Source organism: Chenopodium quinoa, unplaced genomic scaffold, assembly GCF_001683475.1.
Source record: "Chenopodium quinoa cultivar QQ74 unplaced genomic scaffold, ASM168347v1, whole genome shotgun sequence".
NCBI lineage: Eukaryota > Viridiplantae > Streptophyta > Magnoliopsida > Caryophyllales > Amaranthaceae > Chenopodium > Chenopodium quinoa.
The window spans coordinates 585,509-607,443 of NW_018745195.1; the positions used below are offsets into that span (position 1 = coordinate 585,509).

General features: G+C 35.2%; 3 protein-coding genes across 3 annotated transcripts; 2 read left to right on the top strand and 1 right to left on the bottom strand.

Annotated features, from left to right (window-relative positions):
* The first annotated feature begins 1,183 nt into the window (after nucleotides 1-1,183).
* On the top strand, nucleotides 1,184-9,112 carry LOC110710983 (calcineurin B-like protein 2). Its single transcript, XM_021889335.1, has 10 exons — nucleotides 1,184-1,339; nucleotides 3,385-3,458; nucleotides 3,852-4,006; nucleotides 4,321-4,403; nucleotides 5,182-5,241; nucleotides 5,467-5,575; nucleotides 6,167-6,219; nucleotides 8,025-8,105; nucleotides 8,509-8,621; nucleotides 8,781-9,112. The coding sequence occupies exons 3-10, from the start codon at nucleotides 3,883-3,885 to the stop codon at nucleotides 8,836-8,838; spliced, it is 681 nt and encodes a 226-aa protein (XP_021745027.1). The 5' UTR covers nucleotides 1,184-1,339; nucleotides 3,385-3,458; nucleotides 3,852-3,882; the 3' UTR covers nucleotides 8,839-9,112.
* Nucleotides 9,113-10,912: 1,800 nt separating this feature from the next.
* Nucleotides 10,913-12,892, top strand: LOC110711012 (ubiquitin-like protein 5). Its single transcript, XM_021889377.1, has 2 exons — nucleotides 10,913-11,321; nucleotides 12,669-12,892. The coding sequence occupies exon 1, from the start codon at nucleotides 11,091-11,093 to the stop codon at nucleotides 11,310-11,312; it is 222 nt and encodes a 73-aa protein (XP_021745069.1). The 5' UTR covers nucleotides 10,913-11,090; the 3' UTR covers nucleotides 11,313-11,321; nucleotides 12,669-12,892.
* A 1,003-nt stretch (nucleotides 12,893-13,895) lies between these two features.
* Nucleotides 13,896-17,597, bottom strand: LOC110711021 (heat shock cognate protein 80). The gene is made up of 3 exons (XM_021889385.1): nucleotides 17,372-17,597; nucleotides 16,086-16,227; nucleotides 13,896-15,971 (listed from the first exon to the last, which is right to left on the bottom strand). The coding sequence occupies exons 1-3, from the start codon at nucleotides 17,492-17,494 to the stop codon at nucleotides 14,143-14,145; spliced, it is 2,094 nt and encodes a 697-aa protein (XP_021745077.1). The 5' UTR covers nucleotides 17,495-17,597; the 3' UTR covers nucleotides 13,896-14,142.
* Nucleotides 17,598-21,935: the final 4,338 nt, after the last annotated feature.

Below are 21,935 nucleotides of genomic sequence, written 5' to 3' on the forward strand. Positions count from 1 at the left end.
AATATTCATGTACTAAGCCTCCATTATTATTAAACTTGATATATTTATTATAAAATGCAAAAATTGTAAATACTTGAATTGGTCTCGTCTTATTGAACCTGATATACTATCATGTTAAAACTGTAACAACGTAATATTTGGATTAGCTATCAGCTACTATTACATATAGCCGAAATACCAATGAAAAGGAATTACATGATTTTAAATTTGTATAATATTATATTATTAAGGAAAGAAAGTAAGAAACTATATATGCTTTAATAAAGTCATTTATATAAGGTTGAAAAGTCATAAGTATGCTTGATAAGTTACCTTAAAAGGATATATCGAGTAATAGACATGAATAATATTCACAAAACAGTTCATCACTCATTATTATGACACATCCAATAAACAATGAAAAATCCGTGCATGTAAAAAAAAATGAATGATTTAAAATCTGTACTGAACTTATAATCATTCATCCTAACAAATACACATTTTAAGAGCATTAGGACGTAACATGAAAGCTAATTCTCTAATCATGCATAACTCTTATAGTACTTACCTATCTTAAACGCATACTCTACAACAAAGCTTAAAGATAAGACATTTAAGTTATTGCCATTGCTAACATTTAGAAATGTTGCCAGTATTGCAAACATGATCAATATGCAATCAAGAAATATAAGAAAAGCTCGTTGATCTATTTAATAATCAAATTCATAAGTCATCAATTACTCGATGATTTAGTGACATGATTTTGCATGATATTTAAGTATATTTAAGTACAAGTTGCTCATCACATGAATGTCTCTAGCCCACATCGTTTTAGTCCCAGTTGTATCAAGTGTATAGCTATAGAAGTCAATCATGCTTACATCGACTCAACTCCAAACCACTAAAAACACATGACAAATTAATAACACAAAAATAAACTAATCAGTGTTTAACACGGAATTAGTCCTTCTCGCCGTAATTATAAATATCGACACAAAAACCATTCATATCCCGTATTAACGATTTGTCGCAACACATTCGCTATTAATGTCCATAACCACGGAGAATCCAACCTCAATTGGGATCCTCCAATATTGTAGAGTACACCCCTTGTACAACTGCCGGCCCTCCAAACCTAACCTTGATTCATACCAAATCAACAGTATACAAAACCCAACTCAGTCAAGCTCAAGCAATACCCTATTTTTTATTCCCCCAAAAAAAAAAAAAAAAAAATCACTACCATCTTCTCTGTCTCTCTCTACTTAGCTGTCTGTCTCTGTTGTTGTGCCCCTCTCTCTCTTTTTTCTCTTTCTCTCTCCTACCTGTCTTCGAGACTCTGCTGCTTCATCATCGGAAGGTGAGATTTTTCTCTTTCTTGTAATTGCTGTTGTTTTTTCTGGATTGATTGAATTTTTACAGATTGAAGGATTTATTTCAAGTTCTGGGAATTTGTTGTGAGATCAGAATTGATGGTTTTTTGTAAGAAAGATTGAATTTTGATGATTTTTTGTTTGTGGGTTTTTATTCAATCATTCAGCTCTTAAATTTTTGTCTGAATTTTGTAAAGATTAGATCTTGATTATGTTAAATAGAGATTTCTGGAATTCTGGTTGTTTTTTTCCTCTTCTGCTTTTGTCGTTAGTTGATTCAATCATTTCTGCAAGTGATTGTTCTTTTCTAGAAAAATTCAATCAGAAAACGAGCATTGTTCATTGTTGCAATGATTCATTAATTGAATGCCAAAGAGAGTAGTATCCGTTGTCAGAAATTCAGTTTTATTTACTAGTATAATTTTTATAATCCTTATTTTAATTATTTATTTGTTTATATATGTATGTATATTTGTTGTGTGTGATTATGAGTGTAGACACCAGCGAGAAAAGCAGGAAAGAGTTAGGGTTTCGGCTTTTTCGGGTTGGTGTGTTGGGATATTTACGTTTTGGTGGATACTTATATGTTGTGGCATTGATGCTTGATACACTACAATGATAAAGAGTTGTAGAAGATTGTGGTTTATCAGGAGATATGGAATGAGTGAGTGTGTTGAATGCCACCTTTTAAAAGTTTGAGTTTTTTTTTGGAAGTAGAAATGTAGGCATTGGGGTGTTGATTATGATTATCGGATATGATTTCATTTCACTTTTGTTGGGGGGAAGGGGGCGGGGTGGTGAAAAGAAGCTGTTCGGAATTATGTAATTGGAAAGGGATTTTTGTAGTCTTCTTAGATTGCTTTTGGGTTGAAAGCTCTGATTAGAATATCAGAATTTGAATTTAATAGTTTTAAATGTTGTAATTCAATCCCTGTTGAATTGCTTGTATGCATTATGAATTCAATTCTGGAATTTTGATATCAGAGTTGGTGTGGGCGCCTGTTTCCAACCAAGGTTTAGTAAAGGAAAGCAGAGATGAAAATGGAGGTTCTCTGTAGGAAGGTTTAGCAAGTTGATATATAGGTTGCAGGCAGGGGTAAAATTTTCTATGAGATTAGGTATGTACGTGGGAGGAGGAGTTGGACTGTTGCAATTGCAAGTCATATTTTGGTGACTAGATATTTGAAATCTTCATATTTTATGGAAACCTGGGTCAATAACTAATAGAAACACGCTTGTGCTCCCAAACATATAATTTGCCTCTCTTCTTGGATTTTATTGAAATTCAGGTATTAAATACATCATAAAGGAGCTACGAGCTAGTGCATGTATATGATATACAAATCATGTTAAGTAGTAGAAAAACCTAATCCTAGATCCTTTCAAAGAGAAGTACCTTAAAATGACAAGAAAAACAACTCTATACAACTAAGACTCCTTGGGCTTTTGTTCAGGCTTTTGTTCCTTTCCGTAGATTGTAGTGCCAGAGAGATTGGTTGAGTCCACCATGATTACGTTTGCTTGTTCATCTAAAGGCTTTCCTACTAGGGCTTGGTGTTAGTTTTGGAGAAGTTATGATTAAAAGAGTACAAGTGTCCAGCATTTTTATAAGTAATCTGTTTGTAAATATAAGAGAATGATTTAGATCCCCTCGTTTCAGATCAACCTTACGAACTGTATCTATCTGTGGTATTAGAACCTTCAGTGTTGTCCACTGGTATTCACCCCTCGTAGGCTGAGATTTTCTTCCTATGCCAATATCGCTAGCAATATCTTTTGACAAGATTGTTTTTTGTTATGTAGATTTTTTATTTAATTTTTTATTTTTTTTTGTGAGGCAGAAGTATGCTTGAGGGAGGAAAATCAGTCAAGATGTTTTTTTACTCTATAAACAAAGTGTAGTTATAAAAGGCATGCTTTAACTTTCTGTGAAGTTAGAGCTTACTTTAGTAAAAGTGCTATTCTTTGGGCGTCTTCTTTTTTATTGTCTATTTGGTGTGGTTGATAAACTTGTGGTTGATTTTTGGAACAGATCAGTTTGAGAGCTCTACAGTGTAATATCTTAATCAACTGAAGTCAGCAGCAATATTTGGAAATGGTAAACAGGTGCGTTATAGTATATAGCGAACAGATCTTTTGGTCGATGCTAATAACTGATGGTAAAGGAATAGAATTTTTATGTAATTTTGTATGGTATGTCTCATGCTGATTTTCATGGCGATGTTTTTCCTTCCTTTATTAACTCTTTTCTTCATGAATTTCTATTACCATTCATTACTACCTTAGACGTAATATTGAGTGGTTAGGGAAATTTATGAAATATTTTACCGTGGACATTGACAATTTTGACGTGGGATTTTATTTACAAAACAGCATACTGTTTATTATATTTATCTTAATTTATTACTGTCCACCAAACAGGTTGTATATGTTTTTTTCTGGTTTAATTTTTATACCAGTATAATTCAAACTATTTAAACCTTTAGCTAAATCCAACAGGTATGGAGACTTTTGATTTACAGCAATTATCATGGTGCAGTGTATAGATGGAATTCAGCATTTATTTCTTTCCATTTTGCGGTGCTGTGAAATTGATGGTACCAAACCGCCGCGAGGTCTTGAAGATCCTGAGCGTCTAGCGAGGGAGACTGTCTGTAAGAAATTATTGACCTGTGCCTTTAGTTTGTGAATCATTAACATATTTAACCGCATTCTGAATGGTTTATAAGTTAAGCTTCTGTGATCTTTATTCAGTAGTATTCACTTGCAAATACAGTATCCAAATATTTAGTCATCCTCCTTAAAATCCTTGGAAAATGAATATATAGGAAAAATAAGAAAATGAAGTGTATAAAATCTTTATGATTAAAAGGCTGTGCACTGTTACTACTGTATACTATACCACATTGTGCTCTGATTTATGATCTGGTATAACATCTCCTTAAATGAGTTAACTTCTCCAATGCAGTTAGTGTGAGTGAGATAGAGGCACTTTATGAGCTTTTTAAACGAATCAGCAGTGCTGTGATTGATGACGGTCTCATCCAAAAGGTTTGCACACCCTTTTTTTGAAGGCTATATTTCATTTGTTAGTCTTTGCTATTCATTATGTGAAAATGTTTCTGGATTAATTAAATATGTAAATCTGGCAGAGATATAATTAATGCTCACTCTACGGTCACCAATAATACAAAATTTCTCATTCCTATAAATGAGTTTGTTTAAAAACTTCTTAAATGTCTTGCATGACGAGTATAATGAAAAACGTGTCAAATAATGTCACTAAAAATCAAAAGGTACTCCTTCCGTCTCTTAATTACGCGCCTGTTTTCCTTTTAGGAGAGCTCAAAATGTTTTGCTTATATGCGAATCTTTTTATTTAAAGGTTGTACTTTTTGACAATATAGTAAAACTTATTTCATTCCTCCTATCTCCTTTATTTTGCTGAGGTGGCATCTTTTTTCTTTTCTTTTGTACTATTGATGCCTTTTGACATCAAATCCCAATCACACTTTTTTATTCTCTCTCTTCATTAATTTTCGACCAACTTTTCTTTTTCTCTCTCTTTTATCTCTCTCTTCAACACCACATGCACAATTGTACTTGCAATCATGGGATTTGAGGAATTTCCAATTTCCTTAATTCCCGTAAAAAAACTCAAACGGGGACGTAATTAAGGGACAGAGGGAGTAGATATAAATCAAGATGTCTCATGAATCATGATGGAAAGAATATAGTGGGAGACATATTGGCTTTATTTTTTTTATTTTTTTTTTCCTGTTATCCTGGCGTGATGAGATTGAATCCAATTTCATGTTGTACTTTGCAGGAAGAGTTTCAATTGGCCTTGTTTAGGACCAATAGAAGGGAGAGCTTGTTTGCTGATAGGGTAAGTCCTCTGGGTAAAACTGAAAGTGCCCCTGCATGAAAGTTAAATACTTCCAAACCATGAACTGTGGAACACTCTTTCTTATCCAAATGCGTCCTCTTCAATGTCTAGCCGCATGAGGATTGAATACTTTTTCTTTGCTTGCCCATTTCTAATTTTTCTGAGCAATATTTGATGATACATCTCTTAGGGTTCTCAGTAATACCAACCATTTTTTTTTTGCAGGTCTTTGACTTGTTTGATACAAAGCACAATGGAGTTTTAGGCTTTGAGGAGTTCGCTCGTGGACTCTCTGTATTCCATCCACAAGCTCCCATCGAACAAAAAATCGATTGTATGTCTCTGTCTCTCTTTATATGGTTGATAATTTGTTGTCCTCCCAATTCTAAATTAGAGAATACTAAGGGTAGTAAGCCTGAAGGTCGAAAGCTGTAGGTCTTAGTTTTGCTTTGCAACACCACCAATCTAGGGATCTAACTTTCTGAAAGCATGTCATCAGATGGTTATAGATATGTCATGTCCGTTGCCATCCTATTTCATAGCATTATAATGATACTTTTCTTTCCCATTGGCTCTCTTCCGCTTCTTCTTTTTTTTCAATATGTATTTGTTATTGTTCTTATTTATTATGAACACCACCAATCTAGGGATCTAACTTTCTGAAAGCATGTCATCAAGATGGTTATAGATTTATCATGTCCGTTGCCATCCTATTTTATAGCATTATAATGATACTTTTCTTTCCCATTGGCTCACTTCCGCTTCTTTTTTTCAATATGTATTTGTTATTGTTCTTATTTATTATGAATTGCCATATACAGCAAAAATTGTGGAGAGTAGGGGGTGAATCCTTGTTGTGCATTTCCATACACCAATAGATTTTCTTGTGTGATTCTAATAACACAAGCTTACCTATTTTTCGCAGTTTCTTTTAAGCTTTATGATCTCAAGCAACAAGGTTACATTGAGAGGGAGCAGGTGAGTTGTAATTCCATCTGTTTTGTCATTGATTACTAAATACTGACGTGCTGAATATGGGCTGTTGATTAATGCATAATAAAAACTTATGTGTTACTCCCCACTCCCCCACCCCACCCCAAAAGCATGACAATATGACATTCATTCATTAGGTCAGCAAACTCATGCTACAAAAAGAGTTTTTCGTAGCTTACATATGCTTGGACCAGCGATTGGCTTGAAAATATGAATGGATTAGGCAAGGCATCTCCCTAGGTGAAAAAGGTGACCCAGGTAGGAGAGAGATATAAATGTTGAAAGATCTTATGTTGGGTTTCAATTAGCATGATGTCGTAATTATATGTTGATCAAAGCAGGTCTCTATTTTTTTTTACTTTACTTTAAGAGGAACCAATTCTTGAGCCCTTGATAAGGAGCACAAGTAAAATCAAATAAACAAGTGACATTGCTGCACTCAATTTAACACTCCTTTGGCTTTATTTGATACCTAAAGGTGTAGTATAAGCCATACCGACCTCCCACTGGGTTTATAAACCCTATATCTTGTGGGTTTGAGATATGGGTATGAAAATTAATATTTTGTTAAACAAGTACAAGGTATAGGTTTTATCCATTCTAAACTCGTACCTTTTTTTTTTTTTTTTGAAAGCTTCTAAACTCATATCTTATACCTGAATTACTTGAACAGCTTTCCCCGACAGAACTCCCTACATCATCATTTTCCCGACTTCCCTCCCCAATAAGAAAAGAATAAATAAAAAAGGAATGGTGGAATAAAGAACACAAAGTATGGTTTTGCTGTACGAGTACAAGTATGAAACTTTTCTGCTGATAGTAGTGAATAAAAGAGCCAAGTTTCTTGAATTGGCTGAGGTTGATGACAAGGGCCAATTCCCAAGGGCTGGGACCATTACATACCAGTCTGTCACCCACCAAGTCCGAGAAAATTAGGGTTGCTTCTGATCCCTAGACTCCCTACTGTACCCTAGTTACTTGGTACACTTTGGCCATGTGAGCCATATAATGATGATTTCAATCTGGTCCTGCCAGACCTTGCTTTAAGTCCCTTTCAGTCATGGCCATTAATGCTAATTGAAATTATTGTGATCCTTATGTAGTTTAAGGGCATTTTCCTTAAACAATCAAGCTTGATTTTTTTCCCCCCTTTTTCCAAAACATGCATAATGCAAACTGCTTAGTACTTCAGTTCCAATTGTCCAGTTGGTGACTAAATGCTTAAACAGTCTGACAAGATTCTCCTCTATCAACTTAGTTGAATTGCTTGAAGGTCTATTTTTCCCTTCCACCTATGCTATGGTTCTTTAAGAAGAATGATGTTACCCTTGACTCTGATCAAACTGAACGTTAGCCATCCATATCCAGCAGTCAATAACATTATTGAAATCTCTTGAATTTACTGAAACTTAGCCTGATAAAAAATGATGCTTTCTTTTTGGAAGGAAGGATATTTGTGAAAAGTTCCTCAATTGGATACTATACTATCTATGGTGACATCTATTATTAAACTTACCATATCGCAAAAGTCCTTGTTGTAGCAGTTGTAGCAATTCTTATTTCAATCATTATGTCCTATCATGGTGGTATATTCTACTCACATTTTGTAACAGAATATCAGTATAATTGTTCAGAAACCATCCCCAATACGCTTGTTGATTTTGCATTATCAAATATTGAAATTTGCTGGCTTACCCTTGCTACTGTTTTTTGAGCAAATGTTATTCTCTATGTTATTCTTGATTTGTCTCCCCAGAGTTGAGCGTTCTTGCCAACATTTATTTATACAGGTGAAGCAAATGGTTGTGGCTACATTAGCTGAAACTGGTATGAATCTTGCAGACCATGTTATTGAAGAAATCATCACCAAGGTCAACATCAACCTCTCCCTCCCTCTTTTTTCCCTTTAAAAAATTTTGGTTCTTAGGTACTTTTAAAATATTGTTCTGTTGTCATTTAGGTTAGGCTGTGTATTTTTGAAGGATAGAATAAAAAAATAAATCAGGTTTCAATTTCATTTTCCTTTGTTTGATTCCTTGATAGAAGGAAGTGGAAACAACGGGATGGAAGGGAGGAGTGGAGGAAGGTGTAATATCTAGTGAGCAATGTATTAACCGAAATGTTTTCTACCCTTGGGAAACTATTTACAGCCAAACAATTTTTCCTTTCACCCCTTTATAAATTAGGTGACAAATTTATGTGCTTAAAGAAGTTCGTGTGGACTTTAGTCTCTGACTTGTTGGGACTATAACTAATTCATGATTCTTCGTGCAGACCTTCGCTGAAACAGATACCAAACAAGATGGTAAGATTGACAAAGAAGAATGGAGAACCCTTGTCTACCGACATCCTTCACTGCTGAAGAACATGACCCTTCAATATTTGCAGTAAGTCCACTCAATTGCTAGACTCATTAATCATAATACTATGAATCCATGATAGTCCCTTAACTTCAAGGAAAGATTTTCAATTTTGATTGCTGGATAAGTGAATAGCAGAATTGTCGTTTTTTTTATTTCCTGATCTTCTTATTTGTTTTTTGGCAGGGAAATTACAATTACGTTTCCGAGCTTTGTGTTCCATTCTCAAGTTGATGATACCTGAATTCCATTCAAGTTTTGATCTTTGGATCGTTTCATCCGTTGATTTATTGATTGATTTTGCTTTTACCAGACAAATATTCAGCATGGTTTTTTTTCCTTTATGGAACCCTTTTGTACAGACTACAGAGGTTTGAAAGAATTGCTTCATTATACATTATGAATCATGATTAGCTTTTAAATAATGTAACTTCTTTCTTTTGCGTACTTTTTTCTCGTTTGTTTTTTTCTTATATATTTCAAGTGACAAGGGGACTATATGTTAAGTGACACGTATATATTTCACGTATATATTAACATATTTATTATGATGTTTTGCTCTCTTCACTTTGAAATAAGGTGTTATAGACTTATGGTTTGAATTTTTGAAACGTCTAATAAAAATTGCTATGATATAGAACTGATTCCAACAAACATAAATATTACTTCTTTGACTCGCAAATGTAATTTTACATGATTAAAAAAAATTAAATAAAAAAAGGAACAATTGGTAAAAATAATCTCAACTTTTGCCTATTCGCAAAAAATATTCCCAACTATGGATTATTTTTATAATTCGAATTTTATGGGTCATTCGCTCAAAATAGTCTCAAGTGACCGGTAACCTATTAAAAAGTTTTTATTTATTTAAGTGACACGTGTCACTATGTGATTAGTTGAAAAAATAATTAAAAAAGAAAAACTAAAACTAAAACAAAAAAAAGTCCTATCCACCTATCCGGCAGCCTTCCCTCCCAAAAGCCCAGCCCTGGTCCCCGCCCCCACCCTCACCAACGCCCATACCTCCCCCTCCCCCTCGCCGACGCCAGCGCAACCCTTCCCCCTACCCCCGAACCACCAAACCAGGCCACCACCTTACCCTAAATGAAACCCCTAAAAAAATACTCCCCATCGCATAAACCCCCTAACCGGCCCACCCCCACCCTCACCAGCGCCCATACCTCCCCCTCCCCCTCACCGACGCCAGCGCAACCCTTCTCCCTACCCCCTGAACCACCAAACCAGGCCACCACCTTACCCTAAATTGAAACCCCTAAAAAAAACTACTCCCCATCGCATAAACTCCCTATCCGGCCCTCCCCCACCCTCGTAACCCGACTTGCTATAATTGATGGTGTATTGGAGCAAATGGATGACGGATTGGTGCTATTGTTGTGCGAATTGCTGACTTTGGCTGGCGGTGTACAGGGGTGTTGAATTGTGGTCGCAGCGGAGCTGGCGGTGTATAGGGGTTTTGTGGTTTCAGGCGGAAGGGGAGTGACGTCGGCACGGGGGAAGGGTTTCTGGGCAACCGACGGGGATGGGGGTTCCAGGAGGATGCTGTGGCTGGTGGTGGGGAGGGTAGTCGTGGGTGGGGCTGGGTTTGTTATTTTATTTTTGTAAGTTTTTATTTTTTTAATTAATTAAGCTTTTTTTTAAAAAAACATTCTAACCAATTACGTGGTGCCACGTATCACCTTAACCTGTTATAACAGGTTGGGTGACTGGTTGAGACCATTTGAGTGAATGACCCCCAAAGTTCGGATTATATAAAAATAATCCAAAGTTGGGATTATTCTGAGCGAATGGGTAGAAGTTGGGATTATTTTTACAAATTTTTCCATATATATATATATATATATATATATATATATATATATATATATAAAAAGACTAGCCTATTTTCTTTGACTTGTAAATGCCCTTTTACATGAAAAACTAGCCAATTTTATTATTATAACCTTGCTAATTCCTCCATTTTTTATTAGATGCATCATGTTTTAAAAACGAAAGTTTCAATTGAAATGCATTACTTTCCCTTTTAATTAATACTTTCTCTCTATCACTCTCCTACTAGAGCTCTCTTTATTTTTTCTCTCTATCTCTCTCAATTCCAAAAATTGTCTAAGAGTCCGCAATTACATAAGTTTTTTTTTGGTGTTTAGAGAGTCACAAGGGCGAGGGTGAGAATCGATCTCGGGGTCTCCTGAAATCGAGAGGGAAGCTCTCCCGCAATTACAAAAACAAAGGAAGTACAAAAAAAAAAATTCATTCTTACCATTCGCAATTTCAAAAGTGATAGAAGTACAATTTTTGTTCATTCTTATCTGTAAGGGTAATTTCGTTTTTTCATAGCTTAATACCTACTCAATTTTCCTCCCACCACCCAAACTCCCTCTTACATTCCTACGAATCCTAACCCTTATAATTGTTATAAATAATTTCCCAATTGAATTAGACTTCAATAACATTGCGCAAAGTTGAAGAGAGAGAAAGATGATCGAGGTGGTGTTGAACGACAGATTAGGGAAGAAAGTGCGAGTGAAATGCAACAAAGATGACACCATTGGAGACTTGAAGAAGCTTGTTGCTGCTCAAACTGGTACTCGCTCTGAAAAGATCCGAATTCAGAAATGGTACACTATTTACAAGGATCATATTACTCTTGAAGATTATGAGATTCATGATGGCATGGGTCTCGAGCTCTATTACAATTGATCATTCATGGTTCTTTCTCTCTCCTCGCCTTTTTTTTTAAGTGAATTTTTATGTTAATTTGGGACTGATTTTGTTTGAATGTTGATTATTTGATTGATAATTTGAGTTGTTGTTGTTAATTTTGATGGGTTGGATTATGGATATTCTGGGAATTTGGATGTGGGTTTTTGTTTATTGTTGTGCTTGGTGAAATTTGTTGGTTATTGGACCTTGAAATTGAAATAAAAGCTATTAAAAACCCTAATTTTCGGGTGTTTGAAACGAAATACTATGATTTAGGGTTTGTTATCACTATAAATTGTTTGTTTTGGGAATATATAGATGAAATTTGATTATAGAGCATACAAGACTTGAATATACAGTAGCTTTTAAAGAGATTCTAAGCCTAGTAATTAGTGCTCACTGCTCTGTGATGAATTCTTTCTAATTGGAAAGGTACACGGCTCTAACGATCCCCCTATCTTGGAAGACGTGTCCAGTGATGAATGATAATGTCTTAACGAGAACTATTGAGCAGTGTATCGTGCAAATTGTAGTGAATTTTGAGATCTTCCTTCATCTTTTTTAATGAAATCATCAAAATTTTCTGTGAAATTCCTATGTACTAATCTTGACAATTACTTTCTCTTCTTGTTCTGCTTCATCTTCGTTATAATTGTGCTCTTCATAAGATCAGCTGTCAGAATATTCCTTCTTGTACTATTTGTTATCATCATCAATGATCACATCTTCCTGATTATCTTCTTCTGTTAACGATTTTGTTTCTTTCTAATCCATTATCATTCTCATCATCACTGGTGGCGTACTCCAGGCCTCCAATTGTGATTTCCCTATCGAGGATTGCATACTCTGACTGTATGCCTTGTAATACGAGTCGTTATCAGGACTTGTCTCAGGCAGAAGTGGAAGTGGTGGTGGTGGACTGGTGGGCATGTATGGAAAGTGTGACTTGAGTATTTTTACAATGAAAATCAGTAATCCATTAAATAACAAGAATATGCAATTGTAGATAAATGGGAGATGAGAAAATGGAAGAAGGATGGCCAAGACGGGTGCAAAATTAACAATGAGGGATTTATTTGGGTTATTTTGGATTATTAATACATCGCTGTTACAAATTTGGATCATTACCCATCAAATTATTTCAAACAGAGATGATTTTAAATTTGGTAGAAAGTTATAACGGAGAAGCTTAGCATTCTTGTTGGTTTTAGAAGCTAAAACCCAAGATCTCAATTGTAGTCTATTTAATAATTTAATTGCTTTAGTTAAGACTTGGCTGTATTATGTTGTGCAGAAAATAGATCTTATCTGTCAAACTGATTCTTATTTTCTGTACTCGTATTATTCATGCAGGCTGATGGTCTGATGGAGCTGCCAAGCGTGAATGCCTTGCTTTATACTAATTGTATGTATGAGGTTTGAAGAACAAATAATTAGACATGTAATACATACTCCAGTGATAGACAAATGGATTCTATGATATAGATATGTAATTGTCTAAAACATGTAATCAATTTAAGATATGTAATATGTTATGCTGTGAACTCTTCTTAATCTGATCGTTGTTAATTCAGTTATGTGGATGGATAGTGTATTAGTGTGCTTCAAATTAGAGAAAATAGTCCTATCTAATTGACAATTAATAGTTCTCCACCAAATTAATAATTCTAGATCCGCCTCACCCTTGGCATTTTCCATTGGTTATTAATCATACTAACCACCACCGCCACTTTTGACTCCAGCAATGGCAATGATAAGAGAGAAATGACGAACCGTTACTCACATTTGCATTTGCATTGCACTATCCTGTATTCATCATCCAAAATTATTCACTTCATTTTCACCAAAAGTCCCATTCCATGTACCCCTTGAGATTTGGCATCATTGTCGTTGGTCTACAATTATTTGCTATCTTATTACATACATATTCCCTGTTCAAGCACAGATTTACATAATTATATATTCGTCTTACTGAGCTAATCACTCGTCATTAGGTCATCCATTACTTGTCTCAATCTATTCCTGCTTAATCGAGTTGGAGGCTGGGAGTGCAACCGTCATATGATTCCTCTCCTCTGAACTAGCTAGGCTACGTTAGGCCAACTTCCAACCCAGAGTCTAACCCAAATCGATTTATACAAGGACATCAATTTTCACAGATTTACATTCGTCTTGCTGAGCTAATCACTTGTCTTCCATTTGACAAGTTCTGAGATCAAAGCTTATACGCTACGCAAAAGAGTGCATTGATAACCAAGTTTACAACCTTTATCGTCTTAAGTTGCAAGATTTGGGTAAATCTGCACTTAGTTTCTACAGTAAGACTTTCTGCTTCACCACGAAAGTGTAAATCTCTGCAAGACTTCTGCTTAACAAAAGCATACAAATGATTAAGCACGCTAACAATCTACATATCTAATGACCTCAAAACAGGTCCAATAGACTGCTGATTTTAACAGCACATTTCTCTCGATAGCTAACCTGCCTAATTAATCAAAAAATGCATAGTTATACTTATCTTATCTCATATTCTCAGTTCAATTAACAGAAGAATCTGTAAAAATAATTAAAGAAAATGCAAACACAGAATTACGCAAAATATATAGATTCATTTAACTGTGCTAATCACTTGTCTTCCATTCAAATCTAAACAAAAGGCCCCAAGCAAAACATGGCAGCTACCACCCAAAAAAATTCCCATAGTTCAAAAGAGACTACTCACATTAAACAGGGGCAAAATGATAATAAGAGTATTAAAAATACGGAAAGAAACTAATAACTACTACTACTACCCAGTAAATCAGATAAAAGCTAGAACCCATCAAGCTTAGTCGACCTCCTCCATCTTGGATCCTTCAGCATCAACTTCCTCAAGTGCTGGCATGTCAACATCAGCTTCTCCAGCATCGTCGTCAATGCTCAGACCAAGTTTCAGCATTCTGTGGATGCGGTTCCCGAAGGTGTTTGGCTCGTCAAGGCTGAACCCAGAAGTCAACAAGGCAGTCTCGAACAGGAGGAGAACCAAGTCCTTAACAGACTTGTCATTTTTGTCAGCATCAGCCCTCTTCCTGAGTTCTTCCATGATTGGGTTCTCGGGGTTGATCTCCATGGTCTTCTTGGAAGACATGTAACCAGCCATGCTAGAGTCCCTAAGTGCTTGGGCCTTCATGATCCTCTCCATGTTAGCAGACCAGCCATACTCACCAGTGACCAAACAGCAGGGAGAGTCAACAACACGGTCAGAGACGATAACCTTCTCAACCTTGTCTCCAAGAACATCCTTGATGACCTTGCACAGACCCTCAAATTTCTCCTTTTGTTCCTCACTTTTCTTCTTCTCATCCTCGCTCTCATCAAGCTTAAGTCCCTCCTTGGTGGCAGAGACCAACTTCTTTCCCTCAAACTCCTTAAGCTGACCAACTGCATACTCATCGATAGCATCAACCATGTATAGGACTTCATAACCCTTCTTCTTCAGCTTCTCAAGGAAGGGAGAGTTCTCAACAGCCTTCTTGCTCTCACCAGTGATGTAGTAAATCTCGTTCTGGCCCTCCTTCATTCTGGTCACATAGTCCTTAAGGCTGGTCATCTCCTCACCGCTCTTGGTTGAGTGGTATCTCAGCAACTCAGCAAACTTGGTTCTGTTGGTAGAGTCCTCGTGGATTCCAAGTTTCAAGTTCTTGGAGAAGGCCTCGTAGAACTTGTTGTAGTCTTCTTTGTTCTCAGCAATCTCAAAGAATAGCTCAACACATTTCTTAACAAGATTCTTCCTGATGACCTTCAAGATCTTGTTTTGTTGCAACATCTCCCTGGAGATGTTAAGAGGAAGATCCTCAGAATCAACAATACCCTTCACAAAGCTAAGGTACTCAGGGATCAAATCTTCACAGTTGTCCATGATGAAAACACGGCGAACATAGAGCTTGATGTTGTTTGGCTTCTTCTTTGTGTCAAAGAGATCAAAGGGTGCTCTCTTGGGCACAAAGAGGACAGCCTTGAATTCTAGCTGACCCTCAACAGAGAAGTGCTTCACTGCCAAGTGCTCTTCCCAGTCATTGGTAAGGCTCTTGTAAAAAGCAGCGTACTCCTCCTTTGTAATCTCCTCTGGCTTCCTCATCCAGATGGGCTTTTGCTTGTTAACAACTGACCATTCATGGGAGACCTCCTTGATCTTCTTTTTCTTCTTCTCTTCTTTCTCTTTTTCCTCATCAACATCCTCTACTTTACCTTCCTCGTCTTTCTTCTCCTCTTCATCCTCGTCATCAGAAATCTCCTTCTCAATGGTCTTCTCAATCCAGAGAGAAATGGGATAGCTGATGAACTCAGAGTGCTTCTTGATTAGATCCTTGAGGCGACGCTCTTCAAGGTACTCTTGTTGGTCCTCCTTAAGGTAGAGAGTGATTTTAGTACCCCTGCCAAGGGGCTCACCAGTTGTGTCCCTAGTCACTGTGAAGGAACCACCAGCTTGGGACTCCCACACATACTGTTCGTCATCATTGTGCTTTGTTGTGACAATAACCTTCTCGGCAACAAGGTATGCAGAGTAGAACCCAACACCAAACTGACCAATCATACTCACATCAGCTCCAGCTGCCAAAGCTTCCATGAACTCCTTTGTTCCAGACCTGGCAATAGTACCCAGGTTGTTCACCAAATCTACAGACAAAAATTCACAATCAGTACACTAGTAAGTCAAAACACACAAACTAAAAAGTACAAAAGACCACAGCATAATTATACAAGTAACAAATAGGATTAACTAAAACTCACCAGCCTTGGTCATTCCGATGCCACTGTCAATGATTGACAGGGAGTTGTTAGCCTTGTCTGGCACGATGTGAATAAAGAGTTCTGGCTGTCCATCGAGCTTACTTTTGTCTGTCAAGCTCTCAAAACGGATCTTATCCAAAGCCTAAAGAGACGGTAAGAAAATCATTAGATTTATATTCAGCACCTATAGTCCACATGACACTGACTTTGACAATTTAGACAAAAATTAAATAGGAAAGGACCAATTTAATAAACAAATTACTTCACAATCACTCAACGTGCTGCAAAAATCAAAAGCTGAACTTCACTCAGACAGCTAGAATAAAAGTATTCTCAACCACGCAAAAACAATTAATCATCACTCACAATTATAAGCGGTTTACAAAGCATATACCAGAACAATACTTAGCGTGATTGAATAAGCTATCAATACAAGAAAAAAGACAATTGGAATAATAATATCTAAATTTCCGATAAATAATTGGAGTATTTACATCTAAATTTTTCACAATTTAGAATTACAAAACAATATGCAGAGATCTACATAACTGTAAACCAATACATGCTGTTATATAAGAAAGCTCCAGGCAATCATATAACATGAACTGCACTCATGAATGTTGACACAATACAATCAGAACACCAATAAAAGGCAATCAGAGTAACAAACACAATCAGAACAACAATAAAAGGCCATCAGAACATCATGATCATATCAGACGATGTATTCTAATATCATCCTGCCTCGGAAAATCTAAATCAAGCAACATCACTACACTCTAAATCTTCACTGATACAATGAATTCAAATCTTAGGTCAAACCACAATTGAATTCAGATACTAATTTTGTTTGCAATTTCTTAATTCATACAATTTAAAAACAATTCAATCACTAAATTCTAATTGTAGCCGTTGCCGCAACCACCTAATTACATCAACATATTCACGGATCGAACAAAAAGCATCATAAAACATGAAATTAATATAAAATCACATATCAACTACTCGATTGCAATGATCTAGATCAATACACATGAGGTCAAACATTCACAAAAATAAACCATTTCTCGCAATATAAACGCCTAAAAGCAAAATGAAAAGCGAAAATTCAACTCCAAAAACACAAAAACAGCATCATACATCAACATCAAAACCTAATTCAAAATCTAAAAACAATACAGTCCAGAATCAACAACATATAATGTAAATCGCACATCAAAAAACCGTGAAATTAACAATTAAATCTACAGAAAGAGCAAAAAAATGGAGAGAAAATGGAATCATACATCGGAAGAGTTACTGATAAGCTCACGAAGAAAGATCTCCTTGTTACTGTAGAAAGTGTTGATGATGAGACTGAGAAGCTGGTTGATTTCAGCTTGGAAGGCAAACGTCTCAGCTTCCGCCATTGATGAGATTTCTCTGACCTCGAGATCGAATTTGAAATGAAGAGAGAGAAATTGAAGAAAATGAGAAGTTAGGGTTTAAGGAGTAGGAGGCGGAATAAGAAATAAGAATGGAGAGCCAGTTAGTTTTATAGGGTAAAGTATTAGGGTTTCTAGATCCTTCTATTTGAACGTGAAGCTTAGGAAATCTCGGAGCGGAATTTTCTTTTTTTCTTTTTTCTTTTTCTTTTTCTTTTTTTTTTAGGGGGGAGTTGATGTGATGGTAAGAAGGTGATGGTTGGGATATTTTTCTCATTATTAATTAAAGGTTAAAAAAAAAGTGCAAATTGAACAAATGATTGATGCAATTGGGGATGAGGTTGCTTCATAGCTAGGTAGATCATCCTTCTTAATTTTTTAATGAAAAATCGACTATCACGATGAGGTTGTCTTATTTATGATTACATTATTTATATCAATGAAAAAAACAAGTGTTTGTTAGGCATTTTAAAACCTTACATTAAGATCTTATTTTAGTTGGGCCAATCTATGGTGTACCGGTTGTTATGCGAGAATGGATGTGCTTAGACGACTCTTGGAACTCGTCTTTGCGCCCTTCGTTCAAAATTTCTTTTAAAAAAAAGAAAAAAAAAAAAGACTTTAGAGCAAAGTTCGAAAGAGAGGTTTATTAGTTTGATTGACTTGCCCTCAATAAAAAATATTGAGCTATTTCAATAACTACTATTGAGTATTTTGTATATTACAAAAAAAAAATGGAGTACTATGTAATAACAAAGAGAGATGTCTGATCAATTAAGAGGTATACTAAGAAACGCAAGGTTTGGGAGATTCAGTTAGGATTCTCTGTACCTTACAAAAAATATATACATAATAATAGAAAATTAATGAAAGGTGTTTGCTTGGTTTCCCCTTTACAAAACTAACCTAAAACGTACAGTTGTTATTGTCATTCACAAAAGAATAATCATTGGCGTAGAGTTCCTCCATTTCACAATTATTAATTCATATTATATACAATTGATTTTTTTTAAGCTCGTGTATACGTTTTATATATACTAGGATAGCCAACGCGGGCGTTGCGCGCGGGGTGACTTGCCTTTTCGGGTTAATTTTTCTTGGCTTGTGTTTGAACTTCACATGGAATTAATTACACATGATTTAACAAGCTCAAAAGTTAACAAATAAGTAGAAAATGAAGTTGGACAAAATGCTTCTAAGAATTTAGCTCTGCTAAACCTTTGCTAGCTCCACTTGTAGCCTCTTTGTCCACCCTTGATAATTCCCTTGAATCCCTTCTTGCTTTCTTCCCCTTTTCACCATAGTCAGTTTGGTTTCCTTTCTTCCTAGTACATCTACTTCGGCACAATCATAGATTAATTTCATTAGTCTCAATGTCTTTTAAACACAATTATGGGTAAGTCGTTAATTTTGACCTTCACGAAATAAAGAAAAAAAACGCTCACATAAAGCAACAACCTTTCGTTGTCCGGTGACTAGTGTTGTCATGTAATTAAACCAAAACTCCCATTAAATATAAAATTTTTAAAATTTTATTATTCCATCCTCCATTTAATTTCTAATTAATTAATGGGTCTTTCAAATCCATCCATCTAATGGAATCACCAAGCTGAGATAGAATTGCTAGGAAGATTATGAGATAGAACAAGAAAAGACAAATAACCAAATTCATCATTTTTCTTATTATCATTCACTATTCAACTTTCAGGCAATTAATATCATTTTCATGTACCTACATTCGATTAACACTCCACATCCTTGCTAAAGCCCCTCATTTGCCTCCCCTTAAAATACTACAATAATATTACAAATGAGCTTAACAGTACTACTTAAATTTGGTAATACATTTTATAATTTGAAGTTAATAGCAAATGGAAACTTGTAGATGATAATCAACTCAATCTTCACATAAAAAATGTGACTGAAAGCTCTTAAAATTATACTAATTTGTACTACAATATTTAGGGGTGAAACTTTAAGAAGCATATTAACTTTATAAATATATGACCAATTAGAAACTTATTTAACTAATCATCAAAAAAACAAATGAGATGAGCAAAGACAACAAAATTATTGGGCGAAACCACAAATTCGAAGACAGTGAAGCTTCTATTATAGAGAATGAAAAATGGTATGAAGTAATACGAAGTATATACAAAGTACAGATAATTTACAATATACTCCCTCCGTTTTTAAATATTTGCTCCACTTTCCTTTTTCAGCCATTTTTAAATACTTGTTTCATTTCCTTATTTGGAAAGCATTTACAATATTTAATTTATTTCTCTCACTTAGTGGACCCAACATAAATTATATTTTATTAATTTCATATTCTCTCTCCTTCAATTCTCTCTATTATTTTTTTCTTTTTACAACTTTTTATTCTTCCACCTACCTCACTACCTCCATATATTATTACTTTATCCAATTTATCCTAAAACCCCGTGCATGAGAAATGGAGCAAATATTTAAAAATGGAGGGAGTATTATTTAATACTACTTTCATTTCCATATTAGTATAATAAAAAAAAGAAGAACAAATCAAAGGATAACAAAAAAAAAACCAAAATCAAACTAATCAATCTCCAATAAAATGGGCAAACATCGACCGCGAAAAGGTCCTTCCTTGCTATTTCTTCTTTTTTAATTTCCACTATTTCTTGGACTATTTCTTGGTATTGTCAGCTTTTCTTGACTCCAATTTGGTTTTAATTGTTCTTGATTCCCCATTTGATGTTAATCGTTCTTATGTAATTTTGGGATTGTGGAATTAAGTATATCAATGGAGATGGTGAACAGAGATGGAGAAGAAACAGAAAGTAAAATGTTCAAGAGTAATCAGTACTTCAAGGAAGGTGAACAGAGAAAGGAGAAAGAAAGCTCAAAACTCATAAATGGTTAAGGAAATGTACGGACAATTTCCCAATGAGAAAGTGTAAGGAAAATTTCAAAATTATATATGGGGGTAAGAAGGTAAACAAACATTTTAAGGGGTATAATAGTCCGTGCACTATTTATAAGAGCAATCTCCTACTTTATATAAGGTAGGGATACTTGTATATGTATACAACATTTTTTGGGTATTAAATTGGTCCTTAACCCATTATCTTAGCCTTTTGGTTGAAATGATTGTTAAACAAATACTAACCATATTTTTGGAAAAAAAAAAAAAGAAGTTAACTATACGAAATTAATCTAAGACCCTGTTTGGTAAAATTAGTAATAGTGGGTAGCTTATAATAGTTGAACTAGTTTTAAGGCCCGAACGATGCCTCGAGTTAATGCATTAATTCCATAATTGAAATCCTTATTTATATTTAATTTGAAGAATGACATATAATATAGTAACTAGTTATTGGCTCGGGCGATGCCTCGAATCATTATAAATTTATGATTATGTGAGTTTGATCAAATTTAAATTTAAAGAGGTTGATTTTCAATGATATTAATAAGTGAATGAAAAAAAAAATTAACATTTTTTCTTAATTTTGCATCAATAGAATGAATCGCATCTTTGTTATTTTGATATCCATGCTACTGATATTATATTCCGTACTCTATAACTACAGTTTTATCATTAAATGCACATGTTTCTTTTTGAAAAGGACTTAAATTTGTTTATATAATATCATGAGTGATATTATGTAACTTGTAATGAAATTTCAATTGAATAAACAATGCTATAAAAATGACCAAGTTGTTTACATATAATAGATAGTTGTTTAAATTGAAAGTTTAAATATATGAAGAGTTTTTCTTGTAGAATAAATTTTATTAATGCTTATTGTTAATTATTGCTAAATAATATGATAATTATAATTATAGTGATTGGATAGACACAATATATAATAATATAGCTTATATGAAAGGTTTTATGAGGCTTGCCATGTCATTACTAATGTGGCGCCAAGTCATGATGAGAGAAGGTGACACATGTTTCGGGGTTTTCTGATGTCCTGCGGGAGAGTTACAATTCCGAGACTGGAACCGGACGCCTGTACCTGCAAAATAACGGAGACTCCTGAGAGCTCCGCCTCCAACGGTCAAGTTAGTACCTGATTAAGGAGTAATTAATACAGAAATTAAAGTAATAAGGTCTCTCTAGGTGAGAGTATTTAATGTAGGTAATCTGCTTTGCTAGCGAGATCAGCCGGTTATTAGTGTGTTCCGTAAATTATTCGGTCCCTCGATTAATGAGGATTAATCGAGTATTTATAGCCTTGGGAAGCGTGCAACTCTCTAGGTTTAAGGTAAACCTAGGGCCGATCGGGCTTCTAGACTGAAATGGGCCTTGATGGCCGGTTGTCCCATTTGGCATGGGTGGACACGTGGCGTGTCTTAAGTGGTCCGTGGAGGACGCGTGGCGGAACCTGGTTGGTCCACTTGTCAAACGGCGCTTGGTGGATAAAAATCCCCTAATCATTTG